Genomic DNA, 19,215 nt, shown 5'->3' on the forward strand with positions numbered 1-19,215 from the left:
CAATTAAATCCAGATTTAGTGCTTTGTAGTTAGACTCAGTGAACGCTGCTCACGTAAACGAGAGCAGGTCAGTCAAGACAGTAACTGGAAACCTGTTTATTGCCGTAGAGATTTGGTTTTGCACTGAACTTTTCTGTTTTGCTCTTGAGCATCTGTTTAGTACCTACTGGCTGTGAGTTAGATTCTTTTACACATTGCTTTCTGTCAAACACTAGAGCTTCCAGCTTCCAATTGGACTGGAAGCAGTGTGTTTCGCTCCAGAGCAGTAAAATTGTACAACTGTAAACATTTTAAAACTTAATTGCGTGTTTAGAGTGGAGCATCATTAATGACAAAGCCCAGAAAGGTCAATCCAAGAAGTGAAGTTCAAGAATATTCTACTGAAAGAGAGAACTGGAATGATAAGAGATACTTAACTTTAATATGTATTAAGTTTATTAGTAACTACTCATTAACTGGGTGCAGTGCTTGTTTTAGTGTTTTCAAGTAGTGGTACAGTTTTTGGTAGAGAGGGAAAAATGGCTTTTGATTCAAGGAAAATGTAGACTGATCAAAATTGTACTTAACATTTTAAACTATCTCAATCAGTGGTTGGAATGTGAGAAAGTTGTTACAATTAAAGAAACCTGCACCTATGTTTTAATGGTGCAGTTTGGCTTTTTGAGCCACTAAAACTTCTTATACTAAGTGAGGAATAGGAGAGGAGGGTTGATATTTTTAAGGGCTGCGTTTACTGCACTGTTCTCACTGGCAGGTTCTCAGCCAGTTTAATTGTGAAAAGCATTTTAATTCAGACTCAAGAGTCTGACATAAGCATATCTATGTTTGATGCTTACTGAAAAATAATTTTATTAGGTAAAAAGCAAATTTTCTTTTTTTTTTTTTACACTCTAGACTAATTTTTGTCTTATTCTGGCATGCCATAGATATTGGAAAGGTTAAAGTAATCTGATTTATTGGGCTGATAGGCAAAGTACTGCTTATGTTGGTTAGTGTTTCTTCTGGATTTCTGCATTTTCTTGGAAGGCAGGATTTAATGATCAAAACATGCAAGTGCTCTTGAGTTGTAACTCTGCTCTTGAATTATTTAATAATCCTGACAGCTGAAAAAGCTAACCTGGTGTGAGTCAATAGCTACAAAACTTGCTTGCTGTTACTTGACCCCTCCAGAATCTGTTAAACAGTTAAGTTTTATTGAATGTGTATTTTAAAACCTGGTATGTTGGGATATTGGCTGCTGCTGCTACCTACAATCCTGAGGTTTAAGATGAGCTGACTATTAAATATCCTGTTAAGTGTAGATAGTTAGGTTTGCTTTGATTGTTTTATTTATGATACTTCTCATTTCTGTGCACACACTATTTGGAATAAGCATGGATTACATGTAGTATGAATAACACCATGGAAACTTGTCTCATATTTACCTTAGTTTCTCATCCCCGATGGCCTGTGTTTTTTTTCCCCTGTTATACTTATTATATTCTCAGCATATTGGATACTTGTGTGGGTTGCTTGATGTGCAGATTACAGAACAGAATGTTAACAGTAAGACAGAACGCTACTTAAGGATTAAACAGGTAAATGTTGCTCACATACTTGAGCTAGAGATGTTCCTAAAAGTGCAATAGTTGCATCTTCATCCTTGTATTGCCAGGAGATAGTTTTAATACGTAATATTTTCTTGATAAGCTAAAAGCTTTTTGTATCTTCTTATCCTTAAGATAAGTTTTCTAGTCATCTTGTTACCTTTAATTTTGAATTCTTATTTGCTTAGGAGAAGCACTTTTATTTTGTGCAAAAATGTCTTTTGTTTAAGCAAATCCCGAGCAACCCCACTGTTCTCTGCAGTTTCTGTAGAAAGAGCATCCCTGCTATACAGCTCCTGTTATTGGATTCACAAGGATTACCTGCTTCTTTAAATTTTTCCCCAACTGAAATGTCATCTTTCCTATCTTGTAGCATTTAATGGTTTGCAGCGTACTATCCATGGAACCTGTAAAGTATACTTGTAATAAACGTGAAGAAAATCTGTTGCCTGAAAGCTGTAATGTTCCTGGACCACCAATCATCTTTTAAGTAGTCAACTATCAGTTCAGACATCACAGTTCTACAGGCTTGACAACTAGATCAGCCGCTGCTATTTCAGTTCTCATAGAATAGAATTGCTCAGGTTGGAAAAGACCTTAAAGATCATTGGGCCCAACCACGACCTAACCAAACTGCCCTAACAACCCCCGCTAAATCATGACCCTGAGCACCATTTCCAAACAGTTTCTAAACACATCCAGGGGTGGTGACTCAACCACCTCCCTGGACAGCCTATTCCAGTGCTTCACAGCCCTTTCTGTAAAGAAATTTTTCCTTATATCCAACCTAAACTTACCCTGGCGCAACTTAAGGCCGTTTCCCTTCGTCCTGAGATATGAGGGAAATGCAGAATATGATGCAGCAGGGCTTTTGCCACCTCTTAGCTAAGTGTGCTGGAAGTTGGACAGCATCACACACGGGGATGCTGCTGTCACCAGAGAATGAATTGCTGGAGTGAAAACCTTTGAACAGAAACACACAAATAGGAAAAAAAAAACACTTTGCATCACCCCCAAAGGCTTTGGAAGGGTAGTTACTCAGGCACTGTGGTGTTTGTCCTTATGTTTAGGCATGGATCATGCCTGCCCAGATGCTGTTTGCTGGTGCATTTTCTGTGCTGTGGCTCAGATGTGCTCCTACCAGACCGGGGCTGAGAAACATGAGGTTCTCCACTGCTCTTGCTTATAAACACAGCAGGAGTCTTAGAAAAAAGTTCCAGATCTCGTTCCACACGTCTGTCTCGCAGGCAGCTTTTCCTTTTCACCTTGTGCCCAGAATACAGACTCTTCTTCATGAAGAAGTGCCATTGTTTTAAAAACCTGTGGAGGATATGCGGACAAAACCCAGAAAATGAATTACTGAACAACAACAAGGTAACTTCCACTGAATTTATTTTTTTGCTGAGTTTTCTTTTCTGACGGTAAGAATGTCATATTTGGTTCAAAGTCTTTCTTGAATAAGCATTTCAGTTTACTACATGGGTTTTTGCCAGTGCGTTCTAAACAACAGAGGATATTTATCTGGTATGGTTGGCACGTTGTTTCTTGTAGCAAGTGCTTTGTTGTGCTTATTTTGAGTCCCCACTGCTGTCCGTTTTTAGAGCAGGCTATTTATTGTTTTGATTGCAACTGGAAGCAGAGCAGAACTTCAGTTCTGAAGCTTTCAAACTTGTCTTTACGTACAAAGTAATGCAGTATTTGGACAAGTAAAAAACCTCTTATGAATTTTCTTGTTTCCTCTATTTGTTTCTATACATCGATTTAATGTGATGGAGAAGAAGGTGAGACAACTCAGAATGTTTATAGTTGTGAATAGTTTCCTTTTGAACTGCTTGAGGAAATCACCAAGTGTCTGCCGTTGAAGAGAATGATTTAAACTAGACAGGACATGTTTTTTGGCAGCACCAGCTGAAACTGAGGACACTTGAGTGTTCTTTCTGAAGCTGCTTATGGGACTCAAAGCAAATACATTTTGCAAAAACAAACAGCAATGAATGTATTATGCAATGCTAGAAATACGTGTCAGTCTGTTTATGGAGCAGCAGTATAAATTCTCATGTGCACTATTACTCTTGGGTCACCTGACAGTGTGATGGTTCATGTCAGAATTACGATGTATTTGTGCTACAATTTATATTTGCACAAGAGAATGCAATGGTACAGAACTGTCTGTAATTATTATTTGAAGGGTGAATCAACTTCGTTTGAAATATATGCTGTTTTTCTGTAGACAGAGCTCATAGTTACCTTCAGTAGCATTTTTATTAATGCCATACAGTGATACTAAGTTGAGGACAGATGGCAAAACAGTGTCTGATAGTCCTTACTGCTTTTTGTTCTGTCCTCTAGAACTTGAGATAGTCTGGACAAATACAGAGCTCACCGTGTCAGCCTGATGTCCTTACTTAGTGTCCATGCTTTTGGATTTTGATGTTGGCACTTAGAGGGAGACTTTTTCAATTATTTTGAAAAAGGGGAAAAAGAACAACCCATAAAATGTTCGTATCAAGCTCTTTTGGAAATACTTTGAGTCTTAGTACTTTTAGTAATTTCAGTACTACTTGAAAACAGTCAATTGCATAACATATAAAGATAAGCAAGACGGACCTGTGAAGAGCTACACCTTCAGAACCTCGGCTGGGTTTACCTGCGCTTGTATCTGGAGCAAAAGAAACACATGCTGTCATTTGCCTGGGAGTTGCGGAAAGTCCCACGGGGTTACTGGGGGTACAGTACAAATTCCAATGGGAAGGAGAATTCTGTAGGCAGAGCTTAAAGGAGAGTGAATTTTTCCTCCAGCTCCTGTAAAGCTTGGGGAGGAGTTTCCCTTTCTTGGTTTATTTTGTGCTCAAGAATCTTTTGTTTTGTTTTGCATGTTTAAAGTTGTCATTAGCTACAAATTTACTGACCACGATGCCCTAATATGTGCATTTTCAGCATTTTTTTTTTTCTTGAAAATCATAAGTCAGTTTTCTTAAGGGTGAAAATTACTTTAGAGGTATAAAGGTGAAATAATCGTGCTCACAAATTTTGACTGGAATATGCATGATAAATTTTTATTTAGGAGGAATTATGATGAGGGATTCTGCATCTGTGGTGGTGGTGCTGCCTTTTGATCACAGCAACTTCTTAGTGCCTACTGTGTTAGGAATCCTGAAGGAGTTCACTCTAGGCAATATATCATGCAACAGAACTTCTCTTCTTTTGTTGTATGTGTTTTAGATTAAAGCTTTGTAAATTTTTTGATTAATTAAATTAATACATATTTTTAGACTGCTTGTTTTAACTTCAAGTTAGATTTTATGGACGTACTAGTATAATTAGTTGATGTGTCCTTTTGTTTTAAGCATGGCTTTTTGTCACTTTGAATTTTACTACAAAACATCTTAAACGTCTACTTGATGTGCAGCTGCTGTCAATTGAGCAGTGTATCTTGCAGAGTTTAGAAAGACTGGAGAAGCAGCTTTTATGCACAGTGTATTTACACGGTATGTTCTTAGCCTTACCTCCATTGTGTTAGCAGTGCAACTGTACTTATGTGCTAACAGCTGTGATTGGTCTTTATCTTTAAAGTAGAGAATTAGCAAAGACCAATTAGTTTATTAGCATTTCTATCTTTTCTTGTACTTCAGAGCAATTCAGTGATGTTCACCAGTCATTGAGGTGACTGATGTGCATTTGTTTTCTCATTAGTGCCTAAGTGGCATTGATAACAAAAGTGATCTTTCAATCCTGTTTCCTACAACACTGTCCTCTAAAGTATGACCTTGTTCATATTTAGACTTAGTACTAATCATTGTTTTCAATGTGATTCAGATTTGACTAAACTGAGTTGGAAGGGAAGATAGTTCTCAGCATTTGCTTAATGACAATCATGTGTAGTTGTATCTTACATTGTATCCAGAGTGTGTTGAGTTGATCCAGTGCCTTTTATATTTCTTGTGACACTGTTGCTAGAGAATGGAAATAGTTTAGAATGTAGTAGCTATTTCAATTGCTCAATAGAATCTTTGTATCAGAAATGCCAAACTTTAGAAACAATATATAAGTGCAATAGAGACTGGTTTTTCTCTTTGCTTAATAGGGTTACCATAACTCAGATAACTGGAAAGACAGAAGCAAGTTTTCAAACTACTGTTGCAGGGTCTTTTGTTACTTTATAACTGTTTTAAGCATTGAAACTTGAGCCTGCTTATCGTAAGTGTACAGTTGTATTGGCTTTAGACATCTGAAATGAATTCTTTAAGAAATTACGTCAGGTGTTCGTATGAATCCACTCTTGCTACATCCCAATACTTAATGTATTTACATTTGTCTGGTTTGTTTCAGGAATTTGCAGCACTTACAAAGGAGCTAAATGTATGCAGGGAACAGCTGCTTGAAAGAGAAGAAGAAATCGCTGAACTGAAAGCAGAAAGAAATAATACAAGGGTTAGTTCCTCTTCTCTCCAAGATCACTGTTTTTGAAGCATCCAACTACATGGAGGAATAGTGAATTTGAAAAGCTAAATGCTTTTTTATCTTGCTATTTGCACATAAGTCATCCTGCAGATGTGAATGTATGTTAAGAAGGGCTGGAAGCTTATGTATGGCTCCAGATATTGCCGTGCAGAATCAGGAAAAGGCATTTAGGATCACAGTATTATCTGTCATTCAGCTCTCTTCTAGTTATAGTTTTGAAAATGTACGGTACTCTAGATAGGAGTAAAGTGGGCAAGCTGTAGTGGTCTTCGCCATCAGATTACACAGCTGCCAGCAGAACAGTTAAGAGTATTTTGTTTGTATATCCTTCTGACACTGTTCTTCAGATTGGTGGAAGAGCTGGAAAGGCTCAGTTAAGTAGAAACCTGATTTAAAAACTACATAGAGTATAGAGAATTCATTAGCTCTGATATTGCTTCTAGTATGGGTGGAAGGAATGAAATGTTAATAAAATGTGTCCTTAGACTTGATATAATATTTGTTTGAAATTTAAAAGTCGGAATTTGGTGTTTTAGGAGGCGCAGTTCTCTGTAGCTCTGCAGAATGCGAATAAACATTGCTGCTTTTTGTTTTAGCTATTACTGGAACATTTGGAGTGTCTCGTCTCCAGGCATGAGCGATCTCTCAGAATGACTGTCGTGAAGAGACAAGCTCAATCTCCAGCTGGAGTTTCTAGTGAAGTAGAAGTTCTCAAAGCACTAAAATCTTTATTTGAACACCATAAAGCCCTTGATGAAAAGGTAATAATTATGCTGGTTAATGTTTTAAAAATCCTATCTCTTCTTAGTGTGAACCATACAGTTGTATATACTTAAGTTGTTATATTAAAATGGTGGTTGTGCTAAAACTGCATTAGTAACCGAACTCCCAAGAAAAGGTGTTGTACTGCAGCAAGGTGTTGCAGTTTATTCCAACATTCTCTGCTAATGTTGCATCCGAACCACGCTTGGTTTATGTACTTGTTGGAGGAACACATTTGTTTACTTTCCTGTATAATATCAGGATTTGGCCTTTTTAATTGTGTAATACAACAAGTGGACTAGAGAGAACAAGAGGAAAGAAATCTACTTATGCTGTGCTATTAAATAAAGCTGATTTAAAGGAGCTCCGCCCTTCAGCTGTACCTGATGTTAGCAGCAGGCAGTGCAAATGGTGAAACTTACTGTGAATTTTGCTGCCAACTCATAGTCTATTGAACAGCTTTTGTGAACTTGTATACAAAGTGATGCAGGTTATTTTCAGAAGATGTATATCCCTTCGCAAATAAGCAAAAGCACGTAGGCTTTGTGCCTTACGAAAGGATGGGTAAATTCTGGACATGTTTAATTCTTGCCTATATGTACAGGTCATGCTGAGATGTAATTTGCTAATGACAAAAAAAAGAAAAAGCTAGATTTTGAGACATTCATCTAGGTTTTTTGTATTGTCTGTTGTAATTACTGCTGACTCAAGATTTAGCTGATCTCTGAAAGTAGTGAAAATAAAACATTGTTTATAACTTGAAAGTATGTGGTAGCGTGGCAGTGTGTGAAGTTGATTTCTTAATTTCAAATAATTTGATAACACTTACCTGAAATGACTCTTTCAGGTAAGGGAGAGGTTACGAGTAGCACTTGAAAGATGTAGTTTATTGGAAGAAGAACTAGGTACTACGCATAAAGAGGTAGGTTTCTCTTTAAAGTATTCCTCAGGTGTGCACTGTGAGTGTTTAATCAATACTTGTCATTTATTAAAATTTTTCCTTCAATGTTGTGCTTTTAATTTTTTACCAAGTGGAGATGACTGTATTTTTTAATTCCGTAACTGTGAAAGACCAGAAGAGGAGAGAAGAAAAAAAAAATCAAACCTGAAAAAAACAAACAAAATAGTTTCTGTGGTTTTAGAAGAACTGCTGTTGGGGTGCAGTGGCATATTTTTTGAGTGCTTGTGACATATTTTCTTTATACATACCTTGCAGTAAGTTTGTTTAGCTCCTTTGCTTTTGCAGCTGTTCCTTATATTACTATTGAGATAGAAATTCAACTTGAAACTTATATAAGCTTTTCTGTTCTTTTAGTTAATGATTCTGAAAGAGCAGAATAATCAGAAAAAAACGCTTCCAGATGGGATGCTGGATATAAATCATGAACAAGAAAATACACCAACTACAAATGGGAAGGTAGGGCTATTTGCTTTAAGCTGCCTGATTTATTTATTTTTTTTTTAAGATTAACCAGAATATTTTAATTGTAAGCCATAATAAAAGATTTTGAGAGAATATGTGATCAAAAAGCCTGTTTTGCTTTTTGCAATCTATTTCATAATAGAATTATTTCAGGGGTGGAATGTTTACTGATAACTAACAGTTCATTTTTCAAATTTCTATATAATGTGTAAATACTTCTCTCTCCTTAACAGCGATCTTCTGATGGGTCTTTGTGCCATGATGAAAATCTTGCTAAAGTGATTGAACTCCAAGACATTATAGATAAGCAAAACAAGGAACAGACACAAATGAAAGAACGCCTTACTGCTTTGTCTAGTAGAGTAACAGAGCTAGAAGAAGATCTTGACACAGCTAGAAAAGACTTAATAAAGTCTGAAGAAATGAACACAAAATTGCAGAGAGATGTACGAGAGGTGAGGAATCAGCTGTCAAAATTTGGGTAGTCACAAGTGGAATTGCTTTATAAAATTTGTCACTGGTGTTCAGTCAATATCCTTAATGTTTTTTAGTCTAAAGATAAGGCATAACTGTTTACAGCATGATGGTCCTTTTAATTAAAAAAAAAATTAAAAAAAAATCCAGTTCCTTAAGAAAATTTGTCTTCCGAGCTAGCCTGTTAAGTAAACACTTCATGTAAATTTATTAAACTAGAGATCTAGCTTTGTGGACTTGAAGTATGAAAGATACTTATCTTGTCATAGATGCTGACTGTATTCATGTTCATTTTTTGTTGTTATTAAAGCTGTATGTGGTTACAGAATCACTTATTGATGTGGACAGTTCCTGTTACCCATCCATCACTAACCTTCAAATTAATATGACTTACTGTGTACTCTGGAAGAGATGTATCCTTATTAAACTGAAAGGGACCTTTATTAGTTCACAGAACACTCTGACCATCCATTAAGTAAAGATCAGTGGTCTTAAACAAACTACTAAAAACGGGAGTTATTGAACTTATTAGCCAAAGTTACAAATTATGCTCGCAGTTGTGTGCTCTGTTGTTTGATCAATAAATAATTATCCCCAATATTAAAGACTACGTTCTGTCTTGCATTTTGGATAGACTATGGCCCAAAAGGAGGACATGGAGGAGAGAATTACAACTCTTGAAAAACGCTACCTCGCTGCACAACGTGAAGCTACATCTGTGCATGACCTCAATGATAAACTTGAAAATGAAATAGCCACTAAAGACTCCATGCATCGACAGGTTGTAAATTGCTCAGTGCATTTTGCTCAGCATAGTACTAATGGAAATAATATTTGTACTCTTCCAAAGCACTTCACTTTGCTTTTAGGAAAACAAATATTTGTAGTGTGCTGTTGTTGATAATTATTTTTTGGTAGGGAGTGTATTGTACAGAGTTTTATCCTGAAAACAAAGATGAGAATATACTGGAGAAGAAGTGGGTTTTAGGCATATCAGTGACTTGATCATGCCAGAGGAGGGGTTTTGTTAGAAAGCCAATTGCTTTCTAACTGGAGGAATCCAGGCAACACTTAGTTACTGTTTGTAATTTTTTTAATAAGTTTTGTACACACTTACATTTTGAAATAAATTTTCTGGTAACATGCATAGTGTTATTTAAAAGACAAAGGAATTTATCTCTGGTATAACTCACTTTTAGCAGAGCCTCGATGTTGAAAGTTTGCAACGTTTTCTATATAATTCCCATACCATTACTATATTTGTTAAGTGAAAGAGTTGCTTTTGGAATCCACAAAAATATTTGCAATAAAAAAAAAAGACTTCATATGTTGAATGGGAAAATGCCACATCTTTGTTCATGAGACCAGTTTTGGATAGCTTGTTGTCGTTAGTTCTAGTAAATTCAGTAAACTGTCTTCTTACCTTTGTCTTTGATCAAAATTGATTCCCATTTTAACACTAAAAATTGCTGATCGTAATCCTGTATAGAGTGAAGATAAGAACAGGCAATTGCAAGAACGGCTGGAACTAGCTGAGCAGAAGCTGCAGCAGACTTTGAGAAAAGCTGAAACTTTACCGGAGGTGGAAGCTGAGCTGGCACAGAGAGTTGCAGCACTTTCAAAGGTAAGATAACTGGACTATGTCCTCGAGATCTCTTTCTCTAATAGTGTCTCACTACAAAAAAATCTGCTCTTACTGTTGTTTTTGTTAATCTGTTTTAGTTTTTCCTCAGCCAGTTCAGAGATTATTTCTGCTCATCTCTTGAAACGCACTCTGATTTGTCCTGTTTCTTAAATGTCTCTCTGGAATTTGATTAGTTTTTCTCATTGCTCTGTTGCTTTTTGGAAGTGCCTTTTTGAACTGCTACTTTGTTCTTTGTTGGGTTTTATTACAATTCTTTCAATAACAGGCATTAAAGTATTAAAATAAGTAGTAATTTCTGAAGGGGAAAAACAGTTTTCTTCTGCTGTTAACCGAGTGAGACATGTAGGATGAGAGAAGCAAGGGGTAGTTGGTAGTACAAACATTTTTAGAGGATTGCAAATGGAATAGTGGAATATGAAGTAATATATATATTGAGTATAAATGAACCTTTTAGATATGTGTCTCTTTAAAATCTTAGTTTCTTTTCTTCCCTGTTATCTCTTCCATCCCTTACTGGCTCTGTAGTCTGACCTTTTGTCTCCTGGGAACTCTGCTGCTAAAGATGCTAAAGTGTTGGAACTTACCACCAAACTTAGGAAGGTAGAATTTGTGTATTAGTCTTCATTTCTGCTTGCTGCTTTCTGCTTTGTCATGATCAACAACAAAAAATCATGGTGTCTAGGCTAGTGAGAAGTTGAGAATGTGTTTAGTTTTTTTTGTTGGCTTTTGGAAAATTTGAATGAAAATCTGCTGATCTGATTCTCACAGGATCCAGTGGTGAGAGGCTTTGGCTTGTTATGTAATGTGCAAACTCTCACACTAGATACTCAGTGACAGAAAGGCATCAGTTCTGCATTGTATATTATCATAAGTGGCAGTTACACAAAGCATGTTAGATATACTGTCATGCTTCGATGTTTTTATGCCTTTGAAATTTTTTTTTTTTAATAAAAAATGTTGATCTTGTTTTTTAAATTGACAGGCTGAAGAGAGGCATGGCAATATAGAAGAGCGACTGAGACAGATGGAAGCACAGTTAGAAGAAAAGAATCAAGAGCTACAAAGGGTATGATACATATTTTTGGTACTGAAACAAAGCTGAAAATCTGATTCTCTTAATGGTTTTCTACCATTCAGCAAAGGTGATTTTGTTTCATCTCTAAAATAAATCAGAGTATAGGTTGCCTCATAGCTGGGTGATCTGGGCCACTTTGTATGGCTAACTTTCAGGCTCAAGGAAAAGCTGAAAGTCTCTGATCAATTTGAAATAAGTTTGGAATTACCTCGTTGTTAGTTATGCTTTCTGAGTATACTTTCTGATGAAGAGATCGGAAATCTTGGTGAAGTAACTGAGCATGCAAAAATGATTTATAGATTGTAAATAATTGCTTTTGAAATCTGGTTTGTTTTAAAATATAAGCTCAGACTTTCAAACTTCAGATCTCAAATGGTCATTAAAATCTTGTGTCCCTTATACTCCCTTACAGAGTCTTGGAGATACTTCTTATCCCTTTGGAAAAACCATTTCTATTAAAGAAAAATGTAGTTTAAGAAAGCATACAGCTTTACAACCAACAAGACATTGTAAGTTCCAAGTTATTTCAATAACTTTGTCATAAGAATTTTAATTTTGTTATTTATCTTAGGCTAGACAGAGAGAGAAAATGAATGAAGAGCATAATAAACGCTTGTCAGAAACTGTGGATAAGCTACTTTCTGAATCTAATGAAAGGCTTCAGCTTCATCTCAAGGAAAGGATGGCTGCCTTGGAAGATAAGGTAACCTTAAGTCACATTCTAGCATGTTCAACATCTGATTAATAAACATTCTGTAGCTATTTCTGTATTTTGTAATGTGAAGTATATTCTTAATTTCTTTTTTTTTGGGAGGGGGGTGGAGGGTAGACCTTAAACATGCATTGTGATCACATCTTTTAGGATGCTTTATTCTGTTTTAGTTGACTGGTGTGGACTGCATAAGTAGGCTTGTCTAGTGTGGTACAGGAAGTCTGAAGAATTAGGACTTGAACTGTGACCTCTTCGGTTCAGATTCCTTTTATTTCCCACAGCTTTTGTCTGTGTTGGTTACTCTAAATCGTTGTGGGATTCTTGCAGGTTGAGACAATCTTGTGTCTTCTTCCCCAGATGGACAGGTTATACAAATATAATGGAACTGTTCCTTGTGTTATTGGTGCACACGTCAGAGCCTTCTCCTGTATTTAGTTCCTCTTTTACTACATATTTACCTTTGATTCCTTTCTGCTATTGGAGCTAGGTCCTCAAGGATTTTTCTTTCATGCGTGTCTTTAAGAATTCTCTTTTTCTATGACCGAAAAAGGGGGGGGGGGAAATCAGTGCCTTTTACCAGTAGTACTTTGAATTGGAATTGCTTTGTCTTGGATTAGTAAGCAGCTAGTTTCTTGTACTGGGGGCTGAGGTGACCATCTGGGGAAATGCCTCAGGAAAAGCTGAGTGGCTTATAATGATGAATTCAGACTTCAATAGGTGTTTACTTTCTCGTGGATTCAGTTAAGTCAGTTCTTATCCCTAAGCCTTTAGTCTTTTTGAGAGTTGTAGAACTGCCTGCACCTCGGATCGTTAGAGATTTAGGTTTTTTTTTCCGCTTTTGCATTCTGAGGGGTAAGAAAAATCAAAGCACTTATTTACCCCTCAAACTTGAACTACATTCATGAATAACGAGAAAAATTTAGTTGTCCCTCACTGTCAGTAACAGCTTCTAGAAAAAATTCTCCCAGTGGCTTCCAGCTCATTCTTCGAATAAATTGGAAAGAAAGGTGCATATAAAATTTCAGTACTTTCCTTCTGATCATTGAAGCTCTTTTCCCTGAATGATTTGTTTGTTCACTTACAAAATCTTATTACAGATTTAAAATGCAAATAATTGTATTACTCATCTCAAGGAAATGTGCTTAGCAGAACTTTTTGGCAACTTTGGAAAGCAAAGAATACATGAGATGGTTACTATTAGAAAGGGGAGTCTTTTGACTTTTGTTTAAAATCATTTACTGTGGTCATGTTAGTTAAATCTTTATGATTGTCGTAGCTCTTGGATGATTCTTAATTTAAATTGGGGAACTGCTTTGAGCAAATAGATTGTAGTAGTTGTAAGTACCTTTATTGGAGCTGTTTAAAAGTTGCAACATAATTGTGAAGAAAACAGTGCTATAGTAATTTTGTTGATCAGACAAGTGAAAGCAAAATGAAAATTCCAAAACAAAATGATAATAGCCAATAATACCTTACTAACCAATGACTGAACAGATTTAAAGTTCTTTAGCTGCATAATTACTATTTGTTTTTTGATCAAGTAAGGTATTTGTATTAAATATATATGTTTCTGCTGTAAGTAAATCCATCGTTTACAGGGCTGTATATGTAAAAGACTTTTTGAGATGTGATCTCAAAAGTAAGGTATCTGCTAAAGATAGTAGATAAAGAGGTAAACTATCTGCTAAATTAAGATGCATCTGTCCAATATGACCAAAGTTTGTTAGTAATGCTTATTGGTTATGATTCAGGAATGGTAAGCTTTTATAAATAACTTGTGATACGTTTTGTTTTAGAATTCACTTCTTCGAGAAATTGAAAATGCAAAAAAACAAATAGAGGAACTTCAGCATGAGAAGGTAAAATAATGCATTTCTGAAATGTTATATTGGGAAATAATTGCTACGTTGCCATGTAGCAGAAGCAGATTTGGCTTGCCCCATGAAGCTCAACATTACTAATGCTAGTTAGTCCAAAAATACCAATTTTGTGGGCGATTTTTTTTATTTTATAGTACTGTTTGCTTCAATTTTTGTTAAGCTTTTATAGATAATATTTTGTTTTTTTCCTCAGACGTAACACAGTTCTGAATATGCAAAGTGATGGATATATTGGCAATTTGCTGAAGTTCAAAGTTTGCATAGTATTTTTTTTTCTGTTTAGACATAAAACTATGAACAGTAAAAAGAAAAGAGAAATACTTTAACAGTGGGTATTTTCCCTTAGGTGTATACTTAAAGCAGTGGATGTCATAAGATGCTTGTTTGATAAAATTGTCTTAAAATTCTGAGAGAGAGAGATTTATTAGACTTGGTTATTCCTTTCCAGTAGTGACTGGCTCTGTAACTGCCAAATTCACTTCTTGAATAATAGTGGTGGGGACTTTCATTTTTTTTTCTTCCTTAAGCAGTGATGATTCATTTTATGATCATACTGTTCTGAAATAGTACTTGTTATTGCTTATTAAATCACAGGGGTACTGCATCTCCCCAAATCGTTCTAATAAATAGCTAGTCCAAAATATTAGAGGCTGTGATTTTGTAATAAAATGAAGAACATATTCAGAATATTTTGTAGGACGTGCTTCAAATTTTTATGTAGGCCACTAGTTTTCACACAAGGCACGGATGTTAATCATCAGCCACTTTCCACAGGCTTTCACTGTTTTCTCATTCATTGGATTGCTTAGTTAAATTCAAGCTTTTACAGCATATATGAGTGCTAGAGTTAAAAGTGGATGGTTTTAGGACTTGTTTTTCACAACTTGAGAAATCTTGGTTCATATTAAATATTGCCGTTTAATTTTCCTAAGGTTAGTAATGTGTGAATTTTGTTCAGTAGCTGCTTTTAAAGTATGTATACAAAGTCACAGTGTTGAGAACCAAGAATTATCCTTGGATGCCCTTTTGTGATGGTGCTGTGCTTTGTAGCAAAAATCATTTTGGTTTTATGTTGTTCAAGGCTATGTTTTAAAACTGTTTACATTTGAGTTTCATAGAAATTAGATCAATGGGCTAAATATTTGCTTATAGATTAGGATCTGATGCTGAATTTTTTTTAATGCACATTGTTACATATTGTGTCTATTTTTACAGGATAAACTCGTATTAAGTATTGAAGCATTAAGGGCTGAAAATGACCAAGTGAGACTCAGAGCCACATCACTTCATCATAGGTACAAGCACTTAATTGTAGTTCAATTATTTTTTTTCTCATTTCCTGAGGAAAAAAAAACCAAAAAACTTTACCTATTGAAAATGAAAACACTTCAGTTGTAGCTATAAAACATACTTTATAGAGCAGATAAAGCAGCTATTACACCACCTCAAAAAAAAGGCACTGAGGGTACAAAGGAAATCATTTGGATGGGTTTCTTAGCCTGTCTCACTCTTCTCCCCATCTTGCTAACGATAATGTTTTTTCCTGTCTTAGCCGACCAGATTTCAGATACCCTATGGCATCTTCATCAGTGGCTGACAGTCATGCAGATTCTTATGGCACCTCTTCTGTGCTGAGGCGTCCTCAGAAAGGGCGTTTGGCAGCTCTCAGAGATGAGCCTTCAAAGGTAATAGAACTCTGAAAGGAAGTGATGGCAACAAAGTAGATTAGATGATGTTAACATGTTGCAAGGAGTTGGTGGAATAGGATTGCACAGCAATAAAGAGGCTGGATCTTGTATATGAAAATATATTTTAAGATGCATTTGCATTTAGATATTCTGCTTCACTAATACATGGCTACTAGGCTGTATAATTCCATTTCAGTCTGCAATCTTGGGGCTGTAAAGTCCAATTTGTTTTACGTATGAAAAATCTGTGCAATATAATATGAAGAGTCCTTCCTTTGTGTCTCTACACTTTGAATTTCAACTTTCCTTCACTAATCTAACATTTCTTGTCCTGCAACCCAGTCTTGCAAGTTTTCCTTTTACATAAAGCTGATTTGAACGTGTTTTCATTGTTTGTTAGCAAAAATCTGTAGAACGCATATAGCCAAGATAATGGTGTTTTATCTATTGAGTCTGGCTGTTTTAAACTGTACTTACCTGTAAGAGGCAGTTTTCTACATCATAGCTTTTTGTTTTACATTTCTCTAAACATTGCTATCTTGATGGGTACATTCAGCATGTAAGTGGACTTTAAAATAATAAAAAAAAAAAAATTATTTAGACATCTTGGAAAATAATAGAAATGTCACGTTTCACATCTGAGTCTTTTTTAATTCTCATATAACAGGTTCAAACTCTGAATGAGCAGGACTGGGAGCGAGCCCAGCAAGCAAGTGTATTGGCAAACGTGGCACAAGCATTTGAAAGCGATGTTGATGTGTCTGATGGCGAGGATGACAGGGAGACTATATTCAGTTCAGTTGATCTGCTGTCACCAAGTGGTCAGGCTGATGCTCAGACTTTGGCCATGATGCTTCAGGAACAGCTGGATGCAATTAACAAAGAGATTAGGTATGGCATATCTGCTGTTACATTTTTACTGAAAAATAATGTGTAACGCAAGAAATCCTTTTTATATGGTTACTCACAGAATTGTTTGCTCATTCACTTTCCTTTGGGAGACTGGGAGAGTGGGAATTGATGAACAAACAAAAAACTAAATTGCTTGTGCCTTAAGTATTCCTTTCAGGTCTTCAGTCTCATTTGTGGAAGGGATTGTATAGCTAGTTGGACAGAAACCTCTGCATGATGGTAATAGTTGTAGTGTTTACAACCTCTTTTCAGATTGGATTGCCAAATTTTCAGTGCAGTTGTTTTGTCTGTCAAGTGCTGCTGCTTTTCAGAATGCTTGAGTGGGCCATTCTGTTTATACGGTACTTGTTTGAATGCCGTGTTCCTTTGGAACCCTTTTTTCTTTCAGGCTTATACAGGAAGAAAAGGAAAACACAGAACAGCGTGCAGAGGAAATTGAAAGCAGAGTGGGCAGTGGGAGTTTGGATGCCCATGGCCGATTCCGGTCCATGAGCTCCATTCCTCCTCCCTATGCAAGTGGTTCCCTTGCTGGTTCTTCCCCACCTGGCAGTGGCCGCTCCACCCCAAGGCGGATTCCGCATAGTCCAGCTAGGGAAGTGGACAGACTAGGTATCATGACACTGGTAAGTGTCTACTAACTTTATTTTTCCAGGAGGCTGTTCCTTTTCTGTAGGAAATGCATTTGATTCTCCCCTTCCTCTGCTTCTTAACTCTATTCGTCCGTTCTCTAGTTTTTTCTACTGCTTCCTTTCAACTTCTGTAAAAAGAGTAAGGTAAAATCATAATGATAACCAAAAAAGCCAACAAAATGTTCAGAACTCAGTTCTACTGGTCAGCATCTCATACTGACGTATTCCTTTTGCTATGATTTTTCTTTATTATTCTTCCTGGAAGAAATAAATGTTTTCTTTTTAACCCTCACTCCAGCAACAAGTTACTGTCTGTTTTAAGCTTTAGTTTTAATGGTCTTTTTTTTTTTAGCTAAATATTCAACTAAAGCATAATTTGCACGTCTTATACTAATCTTGAAATTTGTAAGATGTTACAGTTGTGGTAATATTGCGTACAAGTGTCTCGTTAGCCTATTAAACATGTAGTTAAATATGTTAAACTTAGTAGCTGGTGTAGTAGCAGCTTGGTCTTCGCAATTCAGTGAGTAGAGAAGGATGGATCCATTCTTTTGACCTTTCTACACCTACTTAGGAAAATTAATCCTTCTAGGAGGTGTTTCACACAGTAAGTCTACCTATAAAAAAACAAAGACCAGTTTTCCATATTTTTGTTTATATAAATTTTAGACAAATCTATCTCCTCCTTAACAGATGGAACATGTTTCACTGAGAAGTATGTCAGAATTCAAAGAATACTTCTGTCAACATACATTACTTTGTCTCCAGATTTGGAACCTGTGCTTAATAGTTGTATGTGGAATGTCATGGTTACTGCACTTTGTCTTGGATTATTGCACTTGTATCATGACTGTGAGATTCAGTGGACAAGGAATGCTATCCAACACTGCAACAGCAGGCAGGCTGCAACAGACTGTCATATCTAATCTAGCTCTCTGATAGGAATTTAAAAGTGAGCATTTCTGCCGCCTATTTTTTCAGCTTTTTGTAATGAATGTATAATTTTGTATGTAATGCAAGGTTTTTTCCATAAAAAAGAATCAGTTGCCTTTTTTGTATTTAAAAAAAACACATAATGGCTCAGATCATATATCCAGTGTCAAGCACATCTTTATTTTGCATAAATTAACATATTTCAAGAGGTGGAGTGCTTTATATCCTTACTCTCACAATAATAAGCTGTGCTTCTAGAATTATTGAACAAAAGGTTTCTAGAAACTTTTAGAAAAAGCTGTTGGGAATTATGAGACAGAATGAGTTCTTAAGATTTTTGACAGCTGCATTAGTTTGAGTACGATGGCAACATTAGCTTAATTAGATAACTAAAGTAATGTTGGGCAGTACAGTTAGCTGAAAACCCCTCATCTAGTTTAAAAGCTATCAACTTAATCAATTCTGAAGCTTATATAACTCTTCAACAATTTGCATGAAAATTTTCCATTCCATATTGCAGACATCTTCAGATTTTTGTTCTATCAAATTTAATAGAGGAAAAAGCCAGAAAATTGGATATGAATCTGATGTTATTTCTCTCAGAAGTAGTTCTATACACAACTCTACAGTCATAGTACAACAAAACTTCTTAATTTTGTGTAGTTTGCATCCGTTCTAGTTAGAAGATGTTTAGAAGTTGGTATCGATTTTAAAAACACCAACAACAACAAAACAGCAAAATATACGAAGGTTGCTGACTATTTTACTGACTTTAGTTTTGATTTACAGTCCTTTGAAATAATAAGTCACCAAATACAATGATGACAAATAATCTAAGTTAAATTTTTGGCAATAGTAGCCTGAATAACCTGATAAGTTGTTCATATAACTCAAGGTTGCCATCTTGATCTGTGTGGTAGCGGAATTGAGAAGTACGTAAGAAGTGAAATACAACGGGTTCTGGAGCAGGTGGGGGATTAGGTAAAACTGACAGTAGAATCTGAATCAAGCATATCATCACATTAAACTTTGTAA

General features: G+C 35.9%; 1 protein-coding gene across 6 annotated transcripts in view; it reads left to right on the forward strand.

Moving 5' to 3' along the window:
• Positions 1-19,215, forward strand: part of PPFIA1 (PTPRF interacting protein alpha 1) — a 55,093-nt gene that overhangs the window by 15,139 nt on the left and 20,739 nt on the right. For all 6 annotated transcript variants that reach the window (XM_010711211.3, XM_010711213.3, XM_010711212.3 and 3 more), the window contains exons 3-16: positions 5,916-6,017; positions 6,644-6,808; positions 7,657-7,731; positions 8,125-8,226; positions 8,466-8,687; positions 9,341-9,487; positions 10,196-10,330; positions 11,334-11,417; positions 11,998-12,129; positions 13,935-13,997; positions 15,234-15,313; positions 15,571-15,703; positions 16,374-16,597; positions 17,007-17,241. In XM_010711211.3, the coding sequence (XP_010709513.1) occupies positions 5,916-6,017; positions 6,644-6,808; positions 7,657-7,731; positions 8,125-8,226; positions 8,466-8,687; positions 9,341-9,487; positions 10,196-10,330; positions 11,334-11,417; positions 11,998-12,129; positions 13,935-13,997; positions 15,234-15,313; positions 15,571-15,703; positions 16,374-16,597; positions 17,007-17,241 (1,899 nt within the window). The remainder of the gene's footprint in view (positions 1-5,915; positions 6,018-6,643; positions 6,809-7,656; positions 7,732-8,124; positions 8,227-8,465; positions 8,688-9,340; positions 9,488-10,195; positions 10,331-11,333; positions 11,418-11,997; positions 12,130-13,934; positions 13,998-15,233; positions 15,314-15,570; positions 15,704-16,373; positions 16,598-17,006; positions 17,242-19,215) is intronic.

This window comes from Meleagris gallopavo, chromosome 5, assembly GCF_000146605.3.
Source record: "Meleagris gallopavo isolate NT-WF06-2002-E0010 breed Aviagen turkey brand Nicholas breeding stock chromosome 5, Turkey_5.1, whole genome shotgun sequence".
NCBI classification, from domain to species: domain Eukaryota; kingdom Metazoa; phylum Chordata; class Aves; order Galliformes; family Phasianidae; genus Meleagris; species Meleagris gallopavo.